Genomic DNA, 25,573 nt, shown 5'->3' with positions numbered 1-25,573 from the left:
AATCTTAAGAGAGGTTCTATAGTCAGTGACAAGTGTATCCATTAAGTTGAATGCACTTTCCACTAATGGGCCATGGAAGCAGCTAAGGCAGGCTTTGACCAATTTAGCCAATGTAGGATACTTATAATCATTTGTGAAATCATCTTTTAAATTAAAAACTTTAGACCAATATTTATCAATTGTACACTTGACTTGATTTCCACTTTCATCAGATGTGTAGAGCATTTCTTTGGTGATATCAATATCACTCTGGTATAACCTTATTTCAGCTTCTACTTTTGACTCTTCATTATCACTAAAAATATGGGACATAAAAGATAATTTTTCAAAAGCTAATATTGTACTGGTTTTACCTCTTAGCTCTGGATCTAATGCTGTAAAACTAATTAGATATGAATTTTTAAGGGGTAATTTCTGTTTCATATGCTGAAATTTCAAAGTGAAATTCTCTTGCGTACATAAATAAAAAAAATATTTCAATAAGCGAAACGAAAAATTTACACGTGCATCAATAAATGAAACGAAAATTTTACACAGCGGAGAAAAAAAAGTTGCGAAGCGATCAATAACAAATAGCTAATACAGCGAAAAATCCCCCTTCTCTACTTATTGGCGCCACGCCAGGAGAGATAAGACCTTTGAACCCAGAGTCACGTTATCGCACATCTGGTTGAACGAAGTCTCTCCCTTTTTTTTTCTGCCGCGCCTACTTGCCGAAAAGAATCCAGAAGAGAATGTCCGAGAACCGGGGGAATGAGTCATAACTCGCAATAAGGAAAGAACAAAAAAGAAGTTTTTTCCCGCTTTTCACGCATTATCACTGCCTTTGGAGAAAGAAAGGAAAAGTTTTCACCACACACACTGACCTTGCGTTTTCTGCTTTCAAAGCAAACAAAATTACCCAGATCAAAATAAATAATTCATTATTATTCCTACTTCCTTTTGAACGACGATCCCCGGAATTTCCGGGTATCGAAGTTCAAAATCCCCGGAATTCCGGGGTTTCCCCGGAGCACAAACACCCCTGGATATCCTTCATTATAAAGATTTTGTCTAGAGACAATCTTTTTGCCTGAATTGCAATTCTAGAATTGTTCTTCACTACATGTGAAAGTGTTTTTATTTATTTTTTTTATTTTTTAAGTTTTTTCTAAAATAATCAATGTAAAAGAAAACAAAACTTGGAACAATAACTCCAAATCTTTTCCCAAGCCAACTAATTTGTATAACCACATGAAACTGAACATAGTAGCCTTTACTCAGTTTGTGGTAGGCTTAAAAAACATGCAAAATTTTATTTACTGCTTAAAAAAAGTAATATAGTTTTTTTTCTAATATAAATATTTTTTTAGTAAAAAACATGAAATTAAACTCGAATTTACATAATGTGAAGAATTCTTATACAAAAACATTCAAATATCGATATACTGAATGTTTTTACAGTATAACCTTAATAACATAATAATAGTTTATGTTGACTGTAGCTGAAAGGTACTAAAGAAATCAAACTTTATCAATATAAAATTTGCCCTTGTACAATTTCTTCTCCTTTTTCATGTTGAAATAACCTTTGAAGACTTTAAAACTAACTCATACTATTCTAGTCTCTGTTAAAATCTAATTATCCCTGATAGTGTCCATTCAAATAATTACCATCTTGGTGAAATTTTTAAACTTTTCTCATGTAATGTACATTGAAAATATTTCTAATGATTGCACAAAGAGAAATTTCTTAAAACTGATACTGCAACTGAAATCCTCAAAAGTTCTAAAACAGTGTTTGTGATGAATATGTAACTAGATCCTTATAATTACTTACAAATTTTATCAATTTAAATATAAAAATTAAATTTTTATATTTGGTTTTATTTTAATAACAAATTTGCAACCATTGTATGCATATTTCATCTTGAAATTAAAATGCATCACAACTGATTTTCTTGTGAGAGAAAGATTTAGCAAAATACATTTCTTTTACATAATATACAACAAAACTTTTTCTTACCTTATTATAATCATTCTCTGAAGGATACTGAAAAAGAAAATATTTTGGTAAATATTACTAAAACAGCAAAAAGAAGAAGAAAAAAAAAAATACAAAAAAGTTTTTAAAATTATTTAATTTAATAAGCAAAAAAAAAGTTTATATTAATTGCAATTTATGTAACATTATGTTATTAAATGAATAAGAATCAGTAAAAATGAAAATCATTCACCTAAAAAGCTTGAATGATTTATGATGGTGTAAAAAAGTATGAAGTTAGAAAATAAGGAATAGGGAGGAATTTCAAAATTAATGTATAGCATCCACTATTAAAGGGAATATGGATTATTTAATTTAACAATTGACATTTTATTCTTCTAATGTATCTCTTCAAGTAATTCTAATAACAATAAAATTTCGGAAATAAATTAGAAACATTTAGAATTTTTCTTTTATATTCATATAATTTAAAAGCTATGCATAAGTTTGCAATTTTATATAATCCAAAATGAATTCTTAATGTTGAAGTTTATGCACATATCTTTAATGAAGGAAACATTGATTACACTATATCCAGACCATGGCCATCTTTAACAAAACTGCTGCACATATACTCCCCAGCAAAAGGCAATATAAGGATAAGAGTAGCAAAATGTTCTTAGGCTTTAATCACTTAATAAGAGAGTCCCACCAGCTTATAAAAGAAACTAAAGAATTGCTAGATCAGAAATTTAAATGAAACTCTTGATGTTAAGTGGTAGTGGAAAAGGTAGTTAAAGTTACAAATTTACATTTTGAGAGGCCCGTACAAAAAGAATTTATTTAAAATATAAATATAAATTATCAAACATAATATATATATATATATATATATATATATATATATATATATATATATATATATATATATATAAAGTGATGCAAACACTATTTTTAAGTTATTAATACTAACAGGGTAAACTATTTCCATTAATATGCTTCAGTCAAAAGTAATTTTTATTAATTTGTGGATTAAAAAAACTCATTAACTTTCTTTACTTTATCCCATGGAGAATTTGAAAAATTATTTTCACCATTCACTGAATTAGTTTCTTACAGTTTAATTTGATACTTGTTCCGTATTTATTAAACTAATCTAAATTACATTTCCTCTGTCATCATCTTTCTTTTTTAAGCAGCATTTTCTTCTAAAAGGTGCCACTTTAATCGCAACACAATTGCTAATTTTAAAAAGAAAATAAGTTTCCTGTAGACAGAACTGATCGAATTACGAGCTTTTAATATCATTAAAAACATTGAGTAAAATTTCAGTCTTCCCATTCCTTTCAAGGAGAAGGGGGAATTCATCGCAATTTAGCTTAAGAATCAGCTAGGAGATAAATACTATTTAGATGATACAAGAAAAAAAAAATAGATCTTTGGATGCTACTTCAAACTAAAAATTGGACATTAATACAAAATTTTTCTTTTCAACATAATTATAATACAGAAAAAAGAGTAAATATTCGATTCAACAGATCTGAGTTGGTTAACACTGAAAAAAAAAACTGTTTTCATGCACAACTTATCAGAAAGGGCGAGAACAAACTACAGAAAAACCAGAAAAATTGTTGATTTATAAAATAAGACTTTAAAAAAAAAATTCTCAATGAATTACGACTGATTTGTAAAAGTAGAACTAATTAAAAATATGAACGAATATATTAAAATTTTTCTTTGTAAACGGAGATGACAAAACACATTTAATTTTGAGCTTATACTTTGACAAACCTTTTGAATTAAATATTCGATGCATCACTTTTTATGAAGAATTAAAAGAATTAATGTTAAATTTTCAAATCAACTGATGAAACATAGAAAGTAAAGTTTAAATGTATAAAGAGACATCACCATAAATCTTTTCTTGTATATCTCCAGTTGTTTGGGTCAAATTATCTGAAAATTCATACTCAAAGGATTCTTAACATAAGAAATTGTTTAAAAGGAAAAAAAAAATTATGAGTTGCGAGCGAAAGAAAATATGAAGATACGAAAACAAATATGAAACACCATAAGCCAATTGAATTTATATATATTTAAAGAAGGCGCATCATTAAATCTAATAACACATTTTTCCATAATTTTACAGAGCTGCCACTCCAATCTAGAAGGAAAAAAAAAAAAAAAATCCATGTGTTTCCTCTGTACATATATGCTACTGTCTGTCCACGACAAGAATACTGCTAGACATTCGTCTATGTTTACGGCGGGCGTTATAGAAACAGGTTACTGTAGGAAGAGTTCATTTTGCAGAGGTAGAAATTCATTCAAGTTTCTTACATTGGCACGTTTAGCGCCAAAGTGGCGATATTTGGTATTATTGCATTTAATTCTTGAAAACAAATTTAAAAAAATAATTCACTCAGCTGAAAATCATTTGCATACTCGGAATATTGAAAATATCCGGCATTCCTGTCATATGTATACAAAGAACAAAACAAATCAAATAGAAAAACTGAATAAATATTTGTATGTCTAACGACTACACAAGAAGAAAAAAAAAAAAAAATTAAGTAAAATCATGCATGACAAAACATTAATCGTCTTCATTTCATTTGCTCTAAATTTATATAAGTTATTAATATCAAATTCTCCGCAGCAAACGCGAGGTAATCTAATTTAACATAATTAATCGTAATTTAACATAATTAATCGTACTTATTTCATAAATTTTATAAAAGTGCTTTTATTTTGTTTTAAAGTAAAATGCTCATTGTTAAATAGGTTTGAAACCTTTCCAAATTTATATTTATTTTTCTGATGTATATACTATTTCCCGAAACACAAAATTAACGATTACCACACTATCAATTTTCAGATTTTTAAAAATCAAACTGTGATTTGTAACTTATTTTCAATATGCACAAGCTTTTTACAGCATAATTAATTTCGCAAAGTTTATATGTAAAAGTATTCTGAATTTGAAGATAATTCAAGTGTTCATTCATGCATGTGCCAGATGTCCCAGACTTAAAGGAACCCAACTAAATAAGCCCAATATCGCTTTACATTATTCTACGAAAACCGCGGTAAAAGTTTGTTTTTGTATTCCAGATTACCATTTATTCATTTCCCCCGGCTTGAAAAAAAAATACAATTATTTCAAAGAAAAATTTTTCTCACGAGCTGTCAATTCAAATAAGAGTGATAAATGAGCTTTTCCTTTCAATGTATCCTCGAAGCAATAAAGGATCCAAATTCCTGCATGCATTTTATCATTTCGGGGTTGAAAATTCTTCACTCCTAATGTTCTTCACATTTCTATTCAAAGCCTATCAATACCGTTTGAGAATACATATCTGCTACCGTTTTACTATCACAATCAGTGCACCTGAGTAGAAAGGAATCTCGAGAGGCGAGACAACAAGTCTCAATAAATGACTATTTTTCTTTATTTTATTGAAAAAAAAAGTAATGCGCTACCTATAATATAATATTTTTTCATACCATTATATAGTTGAATAATATTTAGCGATAAAAATTTAATAGAATTACTTCTTAATAATTGCATATACTCATTCAATTCCAGAAAAGAAATTAAATCGTTTTAATCTCTAAATATTTTCATATAGCATAATAGAATCACTATTTTGAATTTCAAAGTAATTCTTTTTTTTTTTAAACTATAAATACAATTTCTCATAATTATTATTTAACACTAAGAGCAAAAGGTTAAAACAACGGGTTTTTTTTCCCCTCCTCATTTTTTTTTTTTTTATCTTGACAATGATTGTGATAGTAGATAACTAAATTAATTATACCTGTAGATTTAAGGAAATTACTCAATAATTTCGATGAAAATAAAATACTGAATTGTGAAATATACTAGTTTAAAAAATAATGGAATTCAAAGTTCCCTGCAAGAACTTTTTTTTTAATAAATTTTCAATACATTTTTCAAATAAAAAATTCAAAATGAATGATCAATTAATTTTACTTATACAAACAGCTGAGTATAATTTGCTTTAAAAGTTTGAACTGTGCATTTTTTTTATAAATATCATTTGAAATGGATTTCTATATTTTCCAGTTCCATATATCGATCAATTCAAAAGGCGATCTTATTTATGCTAAAAAGTTAAATTCTAATTTACGATAATTATTTTATTAAATTTCAGTTTATAACATTAAATAAAAGTTTTTGATCCAGAAAAAGCTATAAAAGTATATATGTAATGATATTTTAAACTCTAATTTCAATTTAATTAATTTCCAAGGTTTTATCTTAATTTAGCCCATAGTAACTTCATGCTAAAATATTCTATTATTTCCTGATAAATATTAGAATCTATTGTTTCTTTCTTCGTTTCACTTTCTACAATTTAAAGTATTATCATAACAATTATAAAAATTAATTAATCAGCAATTAACTAACTAAATTTCATGCTTTAAATTTAGTAAAATCTGCAAAATAAATAAATAAAACAGACCTTAAAAAATAAGGACAATCAAAACTATGTTAAACTGAAACTTTTGATTATTAACACAAACATGAATGGTAGAAATCAAGAACACATTAATGAAAAAAATAGAAAATAATAACAATGTATCAGAAACAAAATGTATTAGACTAAATACAATTCCATTCTGCTATAATCTATAATTGAATAATCGAAAAGAAATAAAAAAGCAATTTTAAAACTCACTTTTTATTTATAAAATATATTAATTATGATTAAAAGAATGCAAAACTATATTATTTTAAAATGACAAAACTAGCAGAGATCGAGTGACAGTTGTGTAGTTTCTTAAAAAAATTCTGAATCACTGTCACATGATTCCGTTTCTTCTGAATCGGAATCCGATTCAGTACTTCCAATTTGAACTACCAGTTCGTCTACTACTTCCTCTAAAATTCCATCTTTTTCCCAATAAGAATTTTCAAGTTTTTCCCCATGACGGCAATGAGCCTCCCATTCCTTGGAAGACACTCCGCCCAAAGCATCGCACAACAGATTCTGTAAGTTTTCTAAACTTAAGTCTCCTGTTATATTTCTCTCTTTGATGAGTCTTTTGACTGAAGACCAAACGTATTCAATCGCATTTAAATCGCAATGGTAGGGGGGAAGTCGCAAGACATAATGCCCATTTTCTTTTATTATGCTGTCAATTTTATATATGATTTCTTTAGGGCGATTCCTATCAATTAGCGAATACAGTTCCGCTTTCCTCATTTTCATATCGCATTCTATTCCGTTATTAATCAGCCAATCGGTCATTTCTTTCTTCGTACTGTATTTGGTAGGTGTCGGATTTGCAACTTTTGTGTGATATGGAGCATTGTCCATGCACACGACACTTTTTGGGCGCAAATTTGGAATGAGTTTTTCCAACACCCATTTCTCAAAATTTTCATAATTCATTTGGCCATGATAATCACCAGTTTTAGTTGACGCTTTGTAAATTAATTGAGCGCCAGGAATAAATCCCGTGGACGAGCCAGCATGCACAATGATCAATCGATTTTTGGAATTTACATTTATTTCGGCTCCTGAAATTGTATCACTTTGCCAGCATTTTCTAAATGTTAGATTACTGTCGACCCACGTTCCATCAATGAAAACTATCTGGCATTTACTTTTTCTGTACTGCCTCATTTTTCGCAAGTAGTTGTTTCTCCAAAACACAATATCAGGTCTTTCGATGAGAAATTTTCTTTTATTCGCGCATTTCTTCCAGCGAAAATTCATTGAATGCAAAACTTTCCTCAATGATTCCTTATTCCAATGAAAATTCAACTTCTCTCTCAATACGGGAAGTAATTTTCTTAAAGAAGGCACTTTCTTTTGCTGGACGTAAAAATCTTGAACTGTTTGACGAATAACACATTTGTCGAAGTCGTCAATTTCACAATTTCGGTCAATAGGCCTTTTACGGTGCTTTCCAGGAGTACTCAAAACTTCCGTTTTGTGCAGTGTCGAAACTTCATTTTTAATTTTCCTAATAGTGCCTTCCGACACTCCAGTCGCCTGAGCAGCTCTTTTCATGGCTTGTGGAAGAGGAACCTTCAAAGATTTTGCTGCAGCTTCTTCGGAGCAGAACTCTGCAACATTATGCACAATTTTACGTGCTTGTGATTTTAAAGTCTCCCCTTTCTTAAATCGAAAAGGCATTTTAAAGGATGTCAAAATTTACGAGACAAAAAAAAAAAAAAAATTATTAAATAATAAAATGCAGTTAATATTAACCAAAGAAAAGATTAATAAAATATAAAAGAAATAAGTTAAGCGAATATAAAGATACGTGCAACTGCGATTAAAGCGAGAAGACGAATGAGCAATAGATTTTCTGTTATCGCTTCACATTGACGCCAAGAAAAAGAATACCCCCCCAGACTTCTTTCCGATTCCACCCATTGAAAATGGATCATCCCTACCGCAATCTGTTTCTATAGCGCCCGCCGTAAACATAGACGATTGTCTACCAATATTCTTGTCATGGACAGACAGTATATAAGAGGATATGTACGAACAGCACTCGTGCTAATTATAATGGGATAACAGCATTCCATAGTTTTAAGGAGTGGAAAAAGCAAGGTTCTTCAATAAATGTAGATTTAAACAAGACGCAGTTTTTAAAACAGTAAAATTTTTGGACATGCCTTCAAATATTTTTTATAGTATTCTTCACAAATATAAAACACTCTGCCAAAAAGAATCTTTTTTTCAGTCTTATTAATTCCACTAGTAATAAAATAACTCGTAGTCATTATTCTAATATTTTAAGTTTTTAGGAACACCAAGTACTATCAAAAATAAGAATTTAATATTTTTGCTTCTTTTGACAATATTTTTCATAAACTGTTTAACAAGCACTAAGGATTTAGCAGATCCAGGAAAAAAATTTTTAAATTGAAATCTATGTATTTCTTTATGTTGCCAAAAACTTTTAGAATACTTCGCAAACACTGATATTTTCTACCCAGTGGAAAGAACAAAACTTCAATGAAAATTCTAAAGAATCAGCAACTTAAAGGAAATCGGCACGTCTAGCTGGATTATCTTTAAATATTCTATACATTGCTCTTATAACACCTACTTTCCATTCAGATTTATGCTCATACTGAAATGCCCAATGGATTAGTGTAGTTCACAAGTACCTAGATTTATGACACAGTCATTTTCTTCTTTTGCAAATATTAAAAATTTTAAATTTACATTTGGCCTATTCATACTGCAATCCAGGAATCTCATGAAAAGAGAACAACTGACTCTGAAATCGAAATTAAACTGATCTATACAGAAAAAAAGGGGGAGTAAAAAGAAAAGAGGTGAGTGTCCGAGATTACACAGTTGTTTCGTTTTCTGTGCTGTGGCTACGATCTTTTATTCTCGAAATGTTCAGAGTGTGGGATTTTTTAGAGGGAAAAAGGGGGGGAGGATCTTAAAATCCGTAAAGGAAAATTTCCATAAGAGGCTTTTGTGGAAATTTTCAAATTTATCTGCATTTCCCCTGTTTTTTTAGATGATTTCTAAATTCTCAGTATTTTTCCGGTGCCGTGACAACCCGGTTTTAACATTTGAAGATTGAGAATAGTAAGTGTTAGGATGCATTTCTAATGGATTGTACCTATTAACCAGCTTAACCAAATGAAAAGTAGATAATAATATAAAACCAGAAGTATTACAAAATATAAAAAATTCTAAAATATCAAATATCTAAAGTAATAATTTTATAAAGAAAAATAATAAACAACTATCACCTACCTTTTCTGTACCAAGAAACAACATGTGCTCACAGAAGTGTGCAAGTCCTGGGAATTCACGAGGTTCAGACATAAAACCTAAATTAAACATAAAAATTTCATTTAAAACTAAAGAGAAAACATGTCACAATGTTATTCTATATATCTTCAAATCAACATTTATTTATTTAATAAAAATTCAAATAATATAATATAAACTAGTATTATTGTTTAAATGTTTTATTTTACAGTAAGAAAGCATCAGATATACTATTAATATTAAGGAATTTTGAAGAATTAGCATGTAAAATCAATATAAACGTCTTAAAAATGAAAGGTTTTCTTATTTTAAAAAAATTTATTGATGTAGCTTCCATTAATACTTAATCCCACCAATTTGATCTCAATCATAATTCTACTTTAACTGCCAACTTTCTGAATGACAAATATTCATATAATTTACAGATATCAACAATATAATACAAATCACATCTACACATAAGCTAGCTATATTACTAATTATTATATTACTTTAAAATAAAACAGAAATCAGTTATATTACAAAAATATAACAGTGAAGGATAAAAATATGATGAATATCGCTTATAGGAACAAAAAAAATTATAATTTACTCTATCAAACCATTTATAAAGCACTTATCACTTTTAGTGAACAACTGGTTTGACCAATTTATTATTTATAATTATTTAGTTATATCAATAAATGTATAAATTTATTGTCCTTTTTATATTAATCTGATTTTAATAAATTGGAATTAAAGCTATCTAAGAAAGCAATTCCCAATTGAAATTTCTGAATATTGCAAACTATCAAACTTAAAAGATAACAGATAGCATTAAAAATTATAAAAAATTACAATAAATTGAATGAATATTTCAAACTGTAAATTTTTACACGCTTTTTAAATCAAAAACTAGTTCTAAAAAGAAAAATGAAATTCAGGTGCACCCAGAATAAAAAGTAATCACAGATCATCTTCAGTTACATCATTTTAAAACTTTTGAGTAGTACAGAATAGTTTATGAGTATAATGTTAATAGAATTGTAAATAAATGCAGTTATCAGCAGCCATTTCTCAACAACCGATTAAACTTCTTGTCACATAACTAAAATAATACAAGTATAAAAAATAAAAAAGATATCACATGAAATTTTTAAAAAATGCAATAATCCTTATAATTTGTATTACAGAAGAGCATTTAAACGATACAAATTTTAATTAAAGACTAAAAATTTTATAAAATATCACAAAACCCTACATGGCATTAAGTTTGATATCAACAAAAAATGATATTTCCAGCATTTTAAAGTCAGTTAAAAAAGGTTTTGTTCAAAATTCGGTTAAAATTTATTAAACTATTTGAAAATTTATAAAAAAGCCGACAATTTTGCTAATCTTATTTAAACCTCAATAAAGTATCAAACATTTTTCTTGTAATAAACCACAAAATTCCACCCCACCCCCAGATTTTAATCCTACATAACCTGTTTCTTTATGCCTTCTAACCGTCAAGAAAAAGGTAACATAATCCCTATGAGCGACTTTCACCAGAGATAACTACAATTAAAAAAATGCTGCAAAAATGAGACTAAACATCGTACAAGTATCGAAAATATCTTAAGCGTCATTGGAAAGAAAATTACTTGCACTATAAAATATTACAAAAGTAATCTTTGTGCGGTAAATTTTTACAAGTTATTGGTGAAGTAATCAGACTTAATTTTAAATAATTAATAATAAAAAAAAAACGGATCCTAGGTGTACATTTTACCCTCCTAAGTGTGCAATTTTGACCGTTTTTGGTTCCAACGGTATGTCCAGCAACTCGCACTTAGTCTAACTTCTATCTTTGTTAGTATTTAAGATAATCAGTAATTAATCAAATCTTTTAAATACAAACGCCTCCGACATATCATTTCTGTTTGCTTCAAAGTCTCGCAAATCAAAGAAAAGGAGAAACTTATTTATAAGTATTTTTTCGACAACTTCCCACCCACCCACACCTCTTCGATAAAGTCGGTTTTTCGAAATGTAATTCAGACATAGCTCCGGATTCTTTACCAGATAATAACTTCATGTATAACACACACCTCAGTGTGAATAATTTTTCTGAATTAAATCTAATTTAAAAATTGTAATTTAATATTTTTCTCTCAGATTAACAACCTTTAAATAAAATGCGGTAAACTAATATTTCAACTCCTCCCTTCATCCGGATGCACGTTATAGTGGTATATTTTGGACGGCTAACTCAACAACCTCAAGAAATAAAAATAAAAATATGCATTTTTTTCCATACCGAAGACAATTCGATTGGCCCATAGGGTAAATCACAAGAACTCAAACATATTTTTTCTCACATATTTTAAAGAAAACAAATGGCATTTTCTGATTTTTTTTCCCTCTATTTTAAACTATTAATCACAAATAATGCCATCAAAGAATTTTCTTTTACCTTAAAATAAAATGCACATTTTGCCAGGATTTATTATATATAAGCAATGTTTTATTTATTAAATTAAAATGAACTAAAATTTTCGTAAATATTCTAATTACAAATGAGTTTTTATAAGTAACTGTTTTTGAAACTTTTTATTCTTTACTCCATTTCACACGCACGCGCACACACACACACACACACACACACACACACAGACAGAGAGAGAGAGAGAGAGAGAGAGAGAGAGAGAAAGAGAGAGATTAATTTTAATACGCTTTAAAACGTACCAATCTGAACATCCAGTGCAGCAGCAGACCTATCTGTAGAAGGATCACTAATCAATAGTACTTTCATTCCATTACTTAGTTCTAATCCCCGGTACAGCCTGGAGTCCTCTTCTGATTTGATGATATTATCATAAACCTTTGATACTAGCTGATCTTTCAAAATCATTGTAGTGCAAATGTAAGACCTTTAAAAATAAACAAAAGAATTTTCACCACACATAATAACTGTAAAGTTAGTTTTAATAACAAATAGGTAACAAAAAAACTGAAATCCATACACAAGAAATAACAAACAGTTCAGATATCAAAATACGAATAAAAGGGAAGTTTCAAACAAGATCATGAATACAGTCTGAAATATTTTTATATATTATTATCATCATTAAATCATATTCAGGTCTCACTAGTTTTAAAATGTTTAAAAAATAAATAAATAAAAAGAATTTCAGACTACCCACTTTCTGTAAATATTTTGCATCACTTTCCCCTTTTAAATATAAAGTTAGACAGTTCTAATAAGTATAAAGACAGGAGGGAAAGACAACGATTTTGAAATTTTTTCATTAAATGAAATAGTAGTAAAAACATTTAAGCAGTTTCTAATAATCAAGAACTTTATCAATTCTTACTTTGTTTCGAATTTTAAAATCAATATTTTATTTCAAGTAAAACCATAACAAAAATAATAAAAAAAAATAAATTTTCAAAATAAAATCTTTAAACATATAGTTTGATACCACTTTTGGTTTACTAAATGTTTTCAAATTCAAATATCTATTTCTGTAAAGTATGAATGCTAACAAAAATTATAACTCGTTTCAAATTAATTATTTGACACGATGAATTTAACAGACAAAAATGTACTTTGAATAAATATAACTAAAAGTTTCTCCGCATTAATGCCATTTTGCGAAGTAATTTGATGCCTAAATTTCACTACTGAAAGATTTAGTATAATTTTACGTACAGTTCCAACAATTTTTATAGAGTAAATAATCTTATGTACAATACAAATAGGACTTAACTAAAAGGAAACGTAAAGAAATGCTGCTGCAAAAAATTGATATCAAAAAAAAAAAAAAAGTAATCTTTTTAACCTACAATTACACACGTACACATGAGAGATGAAATCTCTATGAAAGAGGACTCCAAATATTCAATTAAATATGTTAATTCCTCAAAACCAACAGTAGTTCAGCTTAAATTAAAATAAACTTTTAATCCTGCATTTCTTCGACCATAGTCAAATACCAAAACAGAGAAAACAGTAAGGTTACCTATTTAATACTGTAGTGAAAGATAAGTCGTCCAAATATCCTTTTTAAACAACTAGAAGATGTGCTCATCTAGACATATTATTACCCTATTAACAATATCTTAGATATGATATCGCAGATTAACTAACGAAAATTGCAATAGAAAATTTTATGGATATTGTCAGAGTGCTAAGGAAATATGCAATTAATACTTGAATATTTCAGATGTAAATATATAGTAACACTAAAAGCTTTGTTCCCTAACAGTGGAATCTTCTCTATCTCTAATGTTCACGAACAGTCAAATCAAAACTAGTCACTAAAATCGGATTAAAAAAAAAATAATGGTCAACTAACAAAAATAAATCAAATACGACACAGCGGAACAAAAAAAAAAAAAAAAAAAAAAAACTGACCTTTATAAAATAATGAATTGTCTCAAACATAAACACAGAGAAGTAAAATAAGCATAACTGAATAATAAAATGAATCAATTTATATAAAAAGTATTTGGGATATTAAAAATATTATGGGATCATTATATAAAAGGAAATGAATCAATTCCCAGAATGATAAAATTCGATTCCGAAAATTTTGAAATCCGTGTTTTTCGCGGAAATGCAATGCCACATACAAAATAAAAATAACACTGAAAGAAAATTGACAACTTCAATTTATAATTAAAATCGGATTAAAACAAATGTGAATCCATTAACAAAACAAAACAAATATGCAAAAATGAGCTGCTAAATACAAAAGCTGGAACAAAGAAATAAATAACCTAATACTATTTATAAATGAATTCATAAACACTTCGAGATTTAAAAAAATTCCAAGCTTGCATAATAAAAATTAATTATTATTCATGCTCGCATAAAACAGAAATTGGCTAGACACCTGATGAGAGTGACAGATATCATTGAAAAACTGAATAAAGAGATAATTCTGATTTGCAGAAATTTTTCACTGATAGAAAGGATATGAATATCGTATATATATAACGAGCCTACGTACAGGTTTGAATATTCGTCGGGCTCGGAGTGTTAAAAAATTATTAGATATGAATGAATCGGAAATAAAGATTTAACTTTAATGCTTAAAAGAGTAATTCATTCCATACCAAGAACTCATACAAAAAGTAAGAAAGGCGAGAGCACACAAACCTAGGATCACATTTTATACATAGTGCAAGAAACATAGCATTGCAAGTAATTAGCTGACTTGATATTGAGGATTATTAGTGTTCAGAAACAAATCTGGAAGCTCTATAGGCAAAGATCGCTAAAATACTTAAAAAAATACACAGAATTCTAAATATTGAAGCTGTTGATGTGATTTGACCACCATGATTGAAGGACATGAAGACATGCAATAATCAAGCATGTCGTCATGACTCAGGGCACTGTCATTAAAGCGCAAAGTCGGCGAAGACTGTGTTAACTTATGCAGATCGGGTTTGAAGTGATGATAACGAAACCAAAATAAATAAATGGGATAAAGGAAGGTCCTAAATCAAATGAAAAGATTAAAAAAGATTGATAAAATATTACGAAATCCCATTGATCTTAAAAATTCAACAATAAAATTAATAATGTTAATTTAATTTTTTAATAATTTTAATTTAATTTAATTTTTAATTTAATAATTTTAATTTTATAAAATTAATAATTTAATTAATCTTAGCGCCAAATGATAACAAGTTCAATACAATAAAAACTGAGATGAACTAAGTTGAAAAAACCTCGTCGGACAAGCCACAGAAGTGGAATCCTTACATTATCTGTACAGTTTAGAAAAAGAAAAGCCGAGAGTGATTAGAAGGAATGATTCTCTTAAAGCCCAGAATGAACAGAAAACTTTTACAATAGGATTTCACATGAAATGTAAAAGAAACTTAACTGTGTTCGAACTATTAACCTAAAATATAATAGGAAAATAAATATTAAAGAACTGCTATATTTTAACAGGCAAAGAGTAAGAATTGCCCATTGCATTAATGTTTGTTAGGGCATGCTAAGTATAAAGAATATTGAAGTACGCAGAGGGTGCTAAGTATAAAGAATATTGAAGTACGCAGAGGGTGGGGTGCCACATCTGTGCCTAATTCTCAAGTGCTATATATAAGTAGTGTTTTGTTGAGTGAGTAACATGTATATCTGTGCACAGTGTAGTGAAAATTAAAATGTGAGAAGAAAAATTGTGTGTGTGTGTGTGTGTGTGTTTTAATGAGCTATCACAGCAGACATTGGTCCTTCGAGCCGGTGAAATTACTAGCCATACGAGCATTTTATTGGATTACCGATTATCATTGTACTATTTTTCATTTTTGTGGTGATAGTGAATTGTGATGAAAATATTTAAAATTCGCCTCAGAGAAGACTTCAGACTGCCTGTCGACAAATTGTGCGATGATATATCACCAAACGCCAAAGCGAGTGAACTTAAAAATTTATTAAAAACTCTACATCGTTAAAAGATGATGAGGAATTTGTGAAAGATTTCATTAATAGTGGGCTTAGTAAAATAAAGTTTGGTGAAGAAGCAAGTATTAGAACTTTTGAAATTGAAAAATAAATTATAATAGAAAGATTCAAATTTGAGTTAGAAGTAGGGCTGTGCCGATTTCCGATTTATCGAGAAAAAAAATTGATTTTTTTCGATATCAGTTTTTGCAAAATTTCGATTTATCGGTATCGTCATCACGAATCATGGTTCACGATAAATTGGAATACAATAAATCGATATTTAAAATTAATTTGAGCTTCCGATTTCATTTTGGTTTCCGTTTAGTGTTAATTTTTGTTGCTCTTCATTGCTTTTCATCTACATATTTAATTTCTGTTAATATTTCTATAAGTACTGTCATATTCTAATATATAAAAATACTACTTATAGGTATGTCATTTTGGAATAAATTGTTTTAAATTCCCTAACTGAATGAACGCATCAACAAATTTATTTTTAAATATAATAAAATAATTATGTATCATTTATTTTCATTTACAATCAAGCAAATTTTTTTACTGATTTATTCATTCTAAACATGCGAAATATCTTCCAAAAATAGTGGTAAAGCAATTATGTAATAATTTTTAATACCTTTATGAATAACATTTAAAAATGATACAAATAACTGAATTGAAATGCATCTGTTCAGAAACAGATACTGAAAATTATTTTATTAAAAAAAACTTATAGCTTTTATCTAACTACGAAATTACAGTTCAATTAAAACATTAAGTAAGATATTAATTATTATTTAATTAAAATACATTGATTTAAATTTGAAATTCAGAGCAAATATGTTTAATATGAACATCGCCATCATCTCAGGACATCATCAACACCTTCTAAAAAGATTACCATTAGGACTCAGAAATTCCAACTCCTTTCGAAACTAGTTTGAGCGCTCGATGGGCCTTGATCGCACGGCCGATACTTATCGAATTTTCAATACATATCGAACTGCCAATACTTATCAATCAAACTTTCGATATATATCAAATTTGCATGAATCAGTCATGCAATGTTTTTGCTTGACATTGGTCAAATTTTAATGGCTAAAGAGAATCGGTGTTGGCAATGTTTTACGATTTTTTTTTTTTTTTCTATTTCAAGGCATTGTTTCGCATATTGGTGAAAAACACGTATTGTTCTTTTCTTTTTTATCCGCATGCTTTTCTGTAGCATGTTATTTTATAATTCTAAATAGTTTATAGCTTAAGTGCATAATTCTTCTTGTTTTATATATATATATATATTTTAAAAAAAGCTCTTTTCCAAATTCATAATATATTTTTTATTACAACATTATATTTTTAATGGATAAATTTTATTACTCCGATTTATTTCACTTTATGTTATTGGATTATATGTTGCGCTTTTTTTTCAAATTTTCACGCGGTTTAAAAGAGTTTTCTTTTTAATTCATGTTCTTTTTCTTTCTTTTTTTTTTTCTTCAAATATACAGTATCTTGAATTGATTTAAAAATTCCTGTATTCAGTGGACTTAAAAAATTTTTTGTGAAATTATTATTTTTCTGTTTTTAATGTAAAGATATTTTAATGTTTCTTCTAAAGATATTTTAATGTTTCTTTAATGTTTCTTCTAAAGATTTTTTAACTGTTTTCTTTTACATAATATTTTTTTTTAATCTTTCTCCTTCATTTTAATTTTTTATATTTTAATTTTTATTTCATTTCAAATTTCATAATATGCCAAAATGTTGACAAAATAATTGGAAATAATAGATAATTAGCTAGCATTTTAATATTCAAAAACATAATTTTGTATTTGTATGACGGTTATTTTTTCACCGAGTTTATATTAATGATGATGATATCATTACATCATATTTATAATATGATGGTATATAATGGCCATAATGGTCTCCATTTGATCAAGCATTTTTCTAAAATCTTTAATGTATTACATCATTCGTCCGTAATATTTGTTATTAATGTTTTATTCGGAAATTATCATTTTTCGTCTCTTTTTTAATTTTGAAATAGTAAACTGAATCATTAATGTCAATTATCTAATATACCGATTGCTAAAATTCTAGCGCATATTTTAATTAAATCTGCCAATAATATTATTAAAATAAGAATACAAATTTATGTAATTCATATACAACATTAATTTTTCAAGACATCAGATTCCGAATTCGGTTTTTTTAAAACTACTTAATTTTACTTGTTAAAAGCATTATTATGTCTTTTTTCTTTTTTTTTAAATGTAAAAAAAAAAACAAAAAAAAACTGAAGGGTTTCTTTTTAATCAGCAGGTAGAAAGGTAAAAATTTTAAAAATTATTATATTGTTGGAGAAACGTAATATGATAAATTGTAACATGCAGACATTGTTTTGGCATTGACACATTTTATGAAAGGGGTTTTAACACAATTATTTTCCAACTATTTTTATTGAAAAGAACACGAATGTTTTTTTAAATACAAATTGGAACTTCCTTTTATGTGGAGTAGTTCTGATTAGTCAGTATGTTAAGAGATGATTTTTTTAACATTTAATAGCTGTAAATAAATGATATCACGATATATCGAAAAATATCGATATGTGTTGGACTATAATATCATGATGATGAAGTTCGGTCATCGCCCAGCCTTAGTTAGAAGTGATTAAATCTAAATCTAATTCAAACGGAAGCAGAAGTGCTGTGAAAACCGAAACAGATAGTCAGAATTCTTCCTCAGAAGATTTAATAAAAAGCATAAACAATCTGACAATTAATATTCTTTGAAAACCGAAAGAAACGGGGATTTTTCCCCCCATCCCTTCAGAGATCTTTCGTAACGAAAAATGTGCCTGAAAAACTGAACGCGGAAATACTCTTAAATTATTAGATGAAAGGGCATCCAACATCATTGTGTACATTACAGATAACGAACTTAATAATCATGAAGTAGTAAACTCGATAGTATTATGAGAATTTGAGCTGACTGTTCAAGTTTTCCTGGAAAATTTTAGAAAGGAGCAACGCATTAACAAATCGCATGTACAATTTGCTTCTCGGCTAACGACAAATTTAAAAGAGTAATATTTAAAATTAAGTTCCTGATTACTTGGAATGGATTCCATTTACACTTTACAACAAGTATAAGCATTTCCCTTTTTTACTCTGCTCACATAAACTTGGGAGAGATCTTCTGATGTGCCTCCAAATAAGAAGGTTATATGTTCGAATCACGTTAGGGTCACCAATTTGAAACAATACGAAGAAAATTCTCACTCATTAATATAACTTTTATTTCATCAATAATATATTTCTCCAAATGAGGATTAAAAAACAGAATTTTAAAAAGTAAAATAATAATCGATAAATTCTTTTGTTACCCAGCGATGATAATTTTCATTGCTTGCTCTTTACGAGTCGAGTTACATGCACCTGCTACAATAGGAATAATATTCTATTCCTAATTTCCTGTCACTAGCTTCAAAAGATGCCACTATCAATTAGTATGAATAAGAAGGTTTTAAAAATTTTACTTTCATGTATACTAAGAGGAAACCTGAAATAGCCTGCGATGTTAACTGATACATTAACAGCTGTTTTCTAAAGCCATCAGCGGATTTTCAAGTATACATTGGCCAGATATAGAGAAATCTTTGAAAATATAAATCATTATATTGGAGTACATCAAGGTAAAAAAGAAAACAACTGCAACCAAAATTATCCAATGCCACCTTCTGACGGGGATTTTCTGGGAGGAGTCAGACTTATAAAAAACTGTCCCCTCGTAATCCGAAAATCCTGTGAAACTACAGGTCTCAGAATAATTAGTAAACATACAGAAAGGAAGCCATTAAACATATATTAGAAACCAAGCTCATCCCCAAAAGAAGATAAGTGCAATAAATGAAGAAAGACAAAACCTACCCCAGACAACAGAATAGACGAAACAAAAAGCACCACCTGCCTACAGTGAAAATGTATCTTTTAAATTAACACCGCAGAACCACTCCTAATCAGAACAAAATTTTTCCTTCTACGCAACTCCAAAACAAACTCTAGCGCAATCTATTAATTCAAAGAAAAACAAAAAGTATAGATGAATTGAAATCCTCACCAGAAGTTACAGAAAACTCCCGAGGGCATACTCTTAGAAAAGAAATAGCCTGTTTAAGATCCACAAAAACCACTCTTATCAACCTCTCAATATAGCAAAAGTTTGTCGAAAAATCCTATCTGTGAATGAAGAACTGTTGTTACAACATTTTTTTTAATTCTGCAAAACTGAAAAAAAAAAAAAAAAATGTCAATTTTAAAAGTTTTAGTTTTTCTTTTAAGTTTCAAAAATTTTTAGAGTTTATATTTGAAAAGAAATTACATAACTTATTGACCATAAAATCAAATTATTCCCCTTGATCGCAGATTCCTAGCAAAATGCTTCCATCTTTAAAAAGCAATCTTTGAAAAAGGTCATAACAAGCTTTCTTCTAAATAAATTTAATTTTGGTTACCATAGTTCTTAAATAAAAAGTTATTTGTTATTTTTTTTAAAAATCTTGCTTGAATTAGTTCCTAAATTGTAAAAAGGACAGCATGTTTTCCCACACTGGATTAGAAGCATTTTAATTTTTAAGAATCTGTGGAATAAGAGTTTAAACATAACATACTTTTCTCATACACATAACTAACAGATTTCGCATTCCCTGACAATAGTGCCATGATACATGCCCAGCCAAAAAACTGCAATTTGATTTTGTTAAAGTCATTATTATTTACTTCTTCTAAACACTTGGAAGCTAGACCCAAGGAACCATTCTTCAGTTCCAGTAATACACTTTCATTCATTTGTTCACATTAAATAGGGTATCTCATATTTTCAACCAAAAGTTTAATAAATAATTTTCAATATACAAAAATAATTTTTTAAATTTAATGATAATGAAATTTTTTTTTTTTTTTTTTTGATCTCACAATTGCATGACTAGAGTAACTGCTAATGCCACCCAACATCTAACTATGCACTGTCGTATGAATTCTGAATCAATTTCAATATGAAAAAAGTTACATTATCATGACCTATATATTATTTCGATGGATTTAATTTAAAAGTTAATTTACTTCATCTCTTTTCAAATTTCCTTTTCTTTACACATATTTAAGAAATATTTAAAAGGAAAAGTGTTTAATTTTTGAAAAGAAAAAAAAAAAAACATTCATTCAGGACAGCTACTTAAAATTAATAAAATTATTTTTCATTCAAAATATTTTGCAAATTTGAATAAAAAAATTATATTCGTCAAGTGTGCGATTAGTACTGCATGCCATATTAATGTTAGCAAGTTGACTGTAGCCCTCATCAACAAGAATAAAAAGTTGTGATAATAACAACCGAGGGGAGGGGATGCTGGAATATTTCATAACTTTCTGCTCACAGAACATATCATTAATTCATATCTTAATAAACATGGTATGTGCTGCTTATTTTGTTCCAGTTTTAGAGAGAGACAGCTGTTAAGCTGTAAAAGGAATTCTTTTAAATCATTATTTTTCATTTTCTTAATAAGGAAGTTAATTCACATAATTCAGCAATGAAAGTGAAATTGTTTTCAAAAATGTGCATATTAGACTGTCAATCCTTCTTTCAATTCTGGAATGATAAACAATGCAGTATAAATGAATAAAATATGAAGAACCAAACACAATATGATACATAGAAAATAAGAAGGGAAAAAAAAAAACATAAGCAATAAACAAGAACCACAACTCTGCTTTATAAAGCTAAAATTTTTCTTTGGAATTTAAGTGAATTAAAGAGAGAGAGGGAGGGGGAGGTGTTTTAAGAAGCTTTCAATTACTAAATCTTATTGATACTTCAGGAATTTAAATCTGAAATTGAACAAAACTACAAACACAAGTAACTAATTTTAAGAATAAAAACGTTTAGCAGCAAAAGTGCAAGCAGATCTCCATAATAAAATGCAGAAAAGAAAAAAAAAGGGGGGGGGTGTTTTTGCTGAGGGCATTATCTGTTGGAGGTACATTGCTTTCCATATGATTGTAAGAAGGCTTTAAATTGTACAGAACTATTAACACAGCTTTATTTTCCATTCAATTTAATTCTTTTACCCTAATGCTTAAGTCAAAATTTTAACTTTATTTTTTGAATCACTAGACTTCAAGTTTTATGTCTGATAAAAATATTATAGCTGTTTAGCTGTTCAGTTATAAATATATTTCTGATTTAGAGACAACAGGTAAGTATATCTGTTACAATAAACCTTTTGGCAAGTTTTGGTGATTCAGATTTATAATAAATTACAGGATATTGGAAATTGTAATGAATAGAAAAATACTGCATAAATGGTAAGTGGGACATTTAAGTACCTGAGATGTCTATGTCTTCTGATCTGGATGGAAAAAATAAAACATTCCTAAAACAGAATGTCCCTTCTCATGAATTTATTATATGCCATTATGTTATAATTATCAATTACATTGGTTTTATAAATTAATGGAAGATTAGAAAAATAGTGTTGGTAAAATTTCTATTCATTTGGATTAAATAAAATTTGGCAAGAACATAAATCAAACAGTACTTCACAAATTAGTCAGAGAAGAAGAAAAAAATGCCCCTCCCCCCTCGCCTTGATAATTGTTTAATTTAAAAATGATAGTTTTTCATTAACGTGGTTGGCAGTAAAGACTATTTATCAGTCAAGGTATTTTGCAGACCTAAAAGAGTTGCAAGTTTGAGTTAAACATAGAAATACATTTTTCTACAGCATTTCAAACACGCTCCATCTTGTTCAAGATTGGAGAACAATCTAGCCAAACTATAAACAAAATTAGTTCACATAGATAACTATTCACCAAATGAATCCTGTGTGGTTTATAGCATTATCATACTGAAAGATAAGGAAACATCCATTGCACTTGCATAAGGGTGAACAATTAGACAAAGAATGTCATCTCTATGTAAATAAATATTAACAGTAACTCATGGATATGATTGAGATAACAGTGGATTAACAGATCCATGATCTTTCTGAGTTACTTTGCTAAGAAAATATAGGTCTCATCATAAAGAATAAAGCCTACATATAAGTAAACCTTTTATTTTAAAGGAGGAGTGTAAAAGGCACACACATGCTGGAAACTTTGGATACAACCTTCCCTTATGAAGCTAAAATTTCTACACACAGTTGGCCAGGATATCAGCCTTTCAGTGGCTCCGACAAGAGATCTGGAGTATGTTTAGTACAGCAATTCTGTTTTTTTTTTTTTTTTTTTTTTTCCCCTTCTTTCTTACATTTAGGCACTGATAGCTCTAGATCCTCCTTGGTTGTACCTTCTTTCACTCAGAAATGTGGTCATAGTATATAAATTATAGAAGACCTCAAATTCAACCATCTTTCTACATGGGACAGCTTGGCTCTTGTTTATAATTTTGACTTGTGATCTGAAGATGAAGTTAAGATGCACTAGAGTTCCATTCCATCAATGAAATTTCAATATCATAACTGATTAATGCGAAGTTATTAAACACCCAAACAAATTTACTGCTATATATCTTCACATCATGATAAACTGATCTTAGTCTGAAATTTAGACTCATGATAAGAATATGCGACTTCGAAATCAAGATTATACCTTTAGAGTATCACTGTACTTCAAATGGGCTATATAACATTCTGATACATAATAATGCAACAAAATTTTTAAGCTACTCCTGATATGATAGTAAAATTTATCTTAAAATTCTTTTTTCCAAATTTTCTTTAAAAAAATTTTAATTAATCAATTTTTTTCATTTAATTAAATTTAAATCAAAGAAAAATCTCTTGTTAAGGAGTTCATCTCTTGAAACAGCTTTGATTTTTTTATAAATTAATATTTTTAACAAAATGACCATCACATAAACTTCTTTCTTCAACACAATCACTTCACAACAACATATGAGTGAATTAAAAGGCATTTCAATTTATTATATATATCTACAACAATAGACTAGAAGTATAATAATACTGATAGCTGATTCAAAATCCTTTTATTTCTGGAATTGATTATCTCGACCTTTTGTATGCATGTGTAGTATCTGTTCTATCAGCATATCATTTCTTAATATCATCACATTTGTTTCTTCATGCAGAATTCATATTTTAGATTCTCTCAAGATGCTTACAATGAAAGTTGATTATCAATAAATGCTATTTAAATTTTTTAGAGAAGGAAAAACTAAAGTTAAAAAAATACAATAAAAATGCAAAATATTTTTTTAAAAAAATAAACAGAGTTCAATTATAGATACCATAACAATATTACAAAATCCACAGAGAATTCTCCATTTATCAATAATTAAAATATAATTATTCAGAACACAGAAATGATGAAATTTCATTCAAGGTTTCACTTTTTTTTAATCTATTAGATTTTTTTACTATTCTTCGTGATAAAATAAAAGATACATTACCATGTAAATAAATGGTTTATAATTATTCTCAAAGAACAGTTAATTATTCTTAAAGAAGAGTTATAAAATATCTTTAAATTGTAAGAAAATAAGAGAAATGGGTGGTATTATTATTAGTAAATTAATTTTATTTGTTAGCATCAGGATTTCTAATAGGAACAATGTAAAATTGTTTAACGTTTAATAAAAGTCATACATTCACAACGGGTTTTCACCTTAAATAATTATGGTTCAGCACAGATTGTAGATAAAATTAGAGCAACTTCATATGAATAAAAATTTCATAGATAATAGTTTTTAAAAATACTCGATATCATTCAATTGCGTTTCCAAAAACTAGTTGAAGCCAGAAGTAAACGAACATCATTTAAAAAATTTTTAAAAAACGATATATAGAAATATCGTGAAAGAAAGTTTCAACGACGAAAAGTGGATTAGTATTAGAATGAATCAGTGCATAAAAATGTTACCTCTTTTCCACAGATGTTCTCAAATACAAATTTTTAATCTTACGATGACATTGAGTCGAAATATTCTTTCTTAAAAAATCCAAGGCAGCGCTTCCATAGATCTTTAATGCCATTCAGCAAAATATAAACAGATAAAGTATTGCCATTTTCAATTTTAAAAAGCTACTCTTTTTGATAGAGAATTACTTTGAAACCATGCAGTTAGCAAGAGAAGAAACCTAGAAAAATTCTTGAGAAAACACATAGTGTTAATACCACCCATTATTTGTATTAAATTTAAACTTCGTGAAAACAAAAACAAGTCATTAGTCATTATGCTGTTTAGGCGTCAAATCAAATCAAGAATCACCCTCCCTTCTCTTTCTTTTGTTAAAGAATTCATATGAGAATAATTCGATAGCTTATAAAAGAAAAACTGGTTTGATTCTTTTTTGAGTTTGAATAATGAAAG

The 25,573-nt window shown here is 28.1% G+C and overlaps 1 protein-coding gene across 1 annotated transcript in view; it reads right to left on the bottom strand.

Annotated features, from left to right (window-relative positions):
* LOC129960082 (insulin-degrading enzyme-like) overlaps positions 1-25,251 on the bottom strand; it is a 98,395-nt gene extending 73,144 nt beyond the window's left edge. Inside the window, exons 1-4 of the mRNA XM_056073176.1 lie at positions 25,123-25,251; positions 12,457-12,641; positions 9,730-9,806; positions 2,006-2,032 (exon numbers count right to left, since the gene is read on the bottom strand). Coding sequence (XP_055929151.1) covers positions 2,006-2,032; positions 9,730-9,806; positions 12,457-12,641; positions 25,123-25,235 — 402 coding nt within the window. The 5' untranslated portion in view covers positions 25,236-25,251. The remainder of the gene's footprint in view (positions 1-2,005; positions 2,033-9,729; positions 9,807-12,456; positions 12,642-25,122) is intronic.
* Positions 25,252-25,573: the final 322 nt, after the last annotated feature.

Source organism: Argiope bruennichi, chromosome X2, assembly GCF_947563725.1.
Source record: "Argiope bruennichi chromosome X2, qqArgBrue1.1, whole genome shotgun sequence".
Classification (NCBI taxonomy): domain Eukaryota; kingdom Metazoa; phylum Arthropoda; class Arachnida; order Araneae; family Araneidae; genus Argiope; species Argiope bruennichi.
This window is presented reverse-complemented; position numbering and strand designations above follow the sequence as displayed.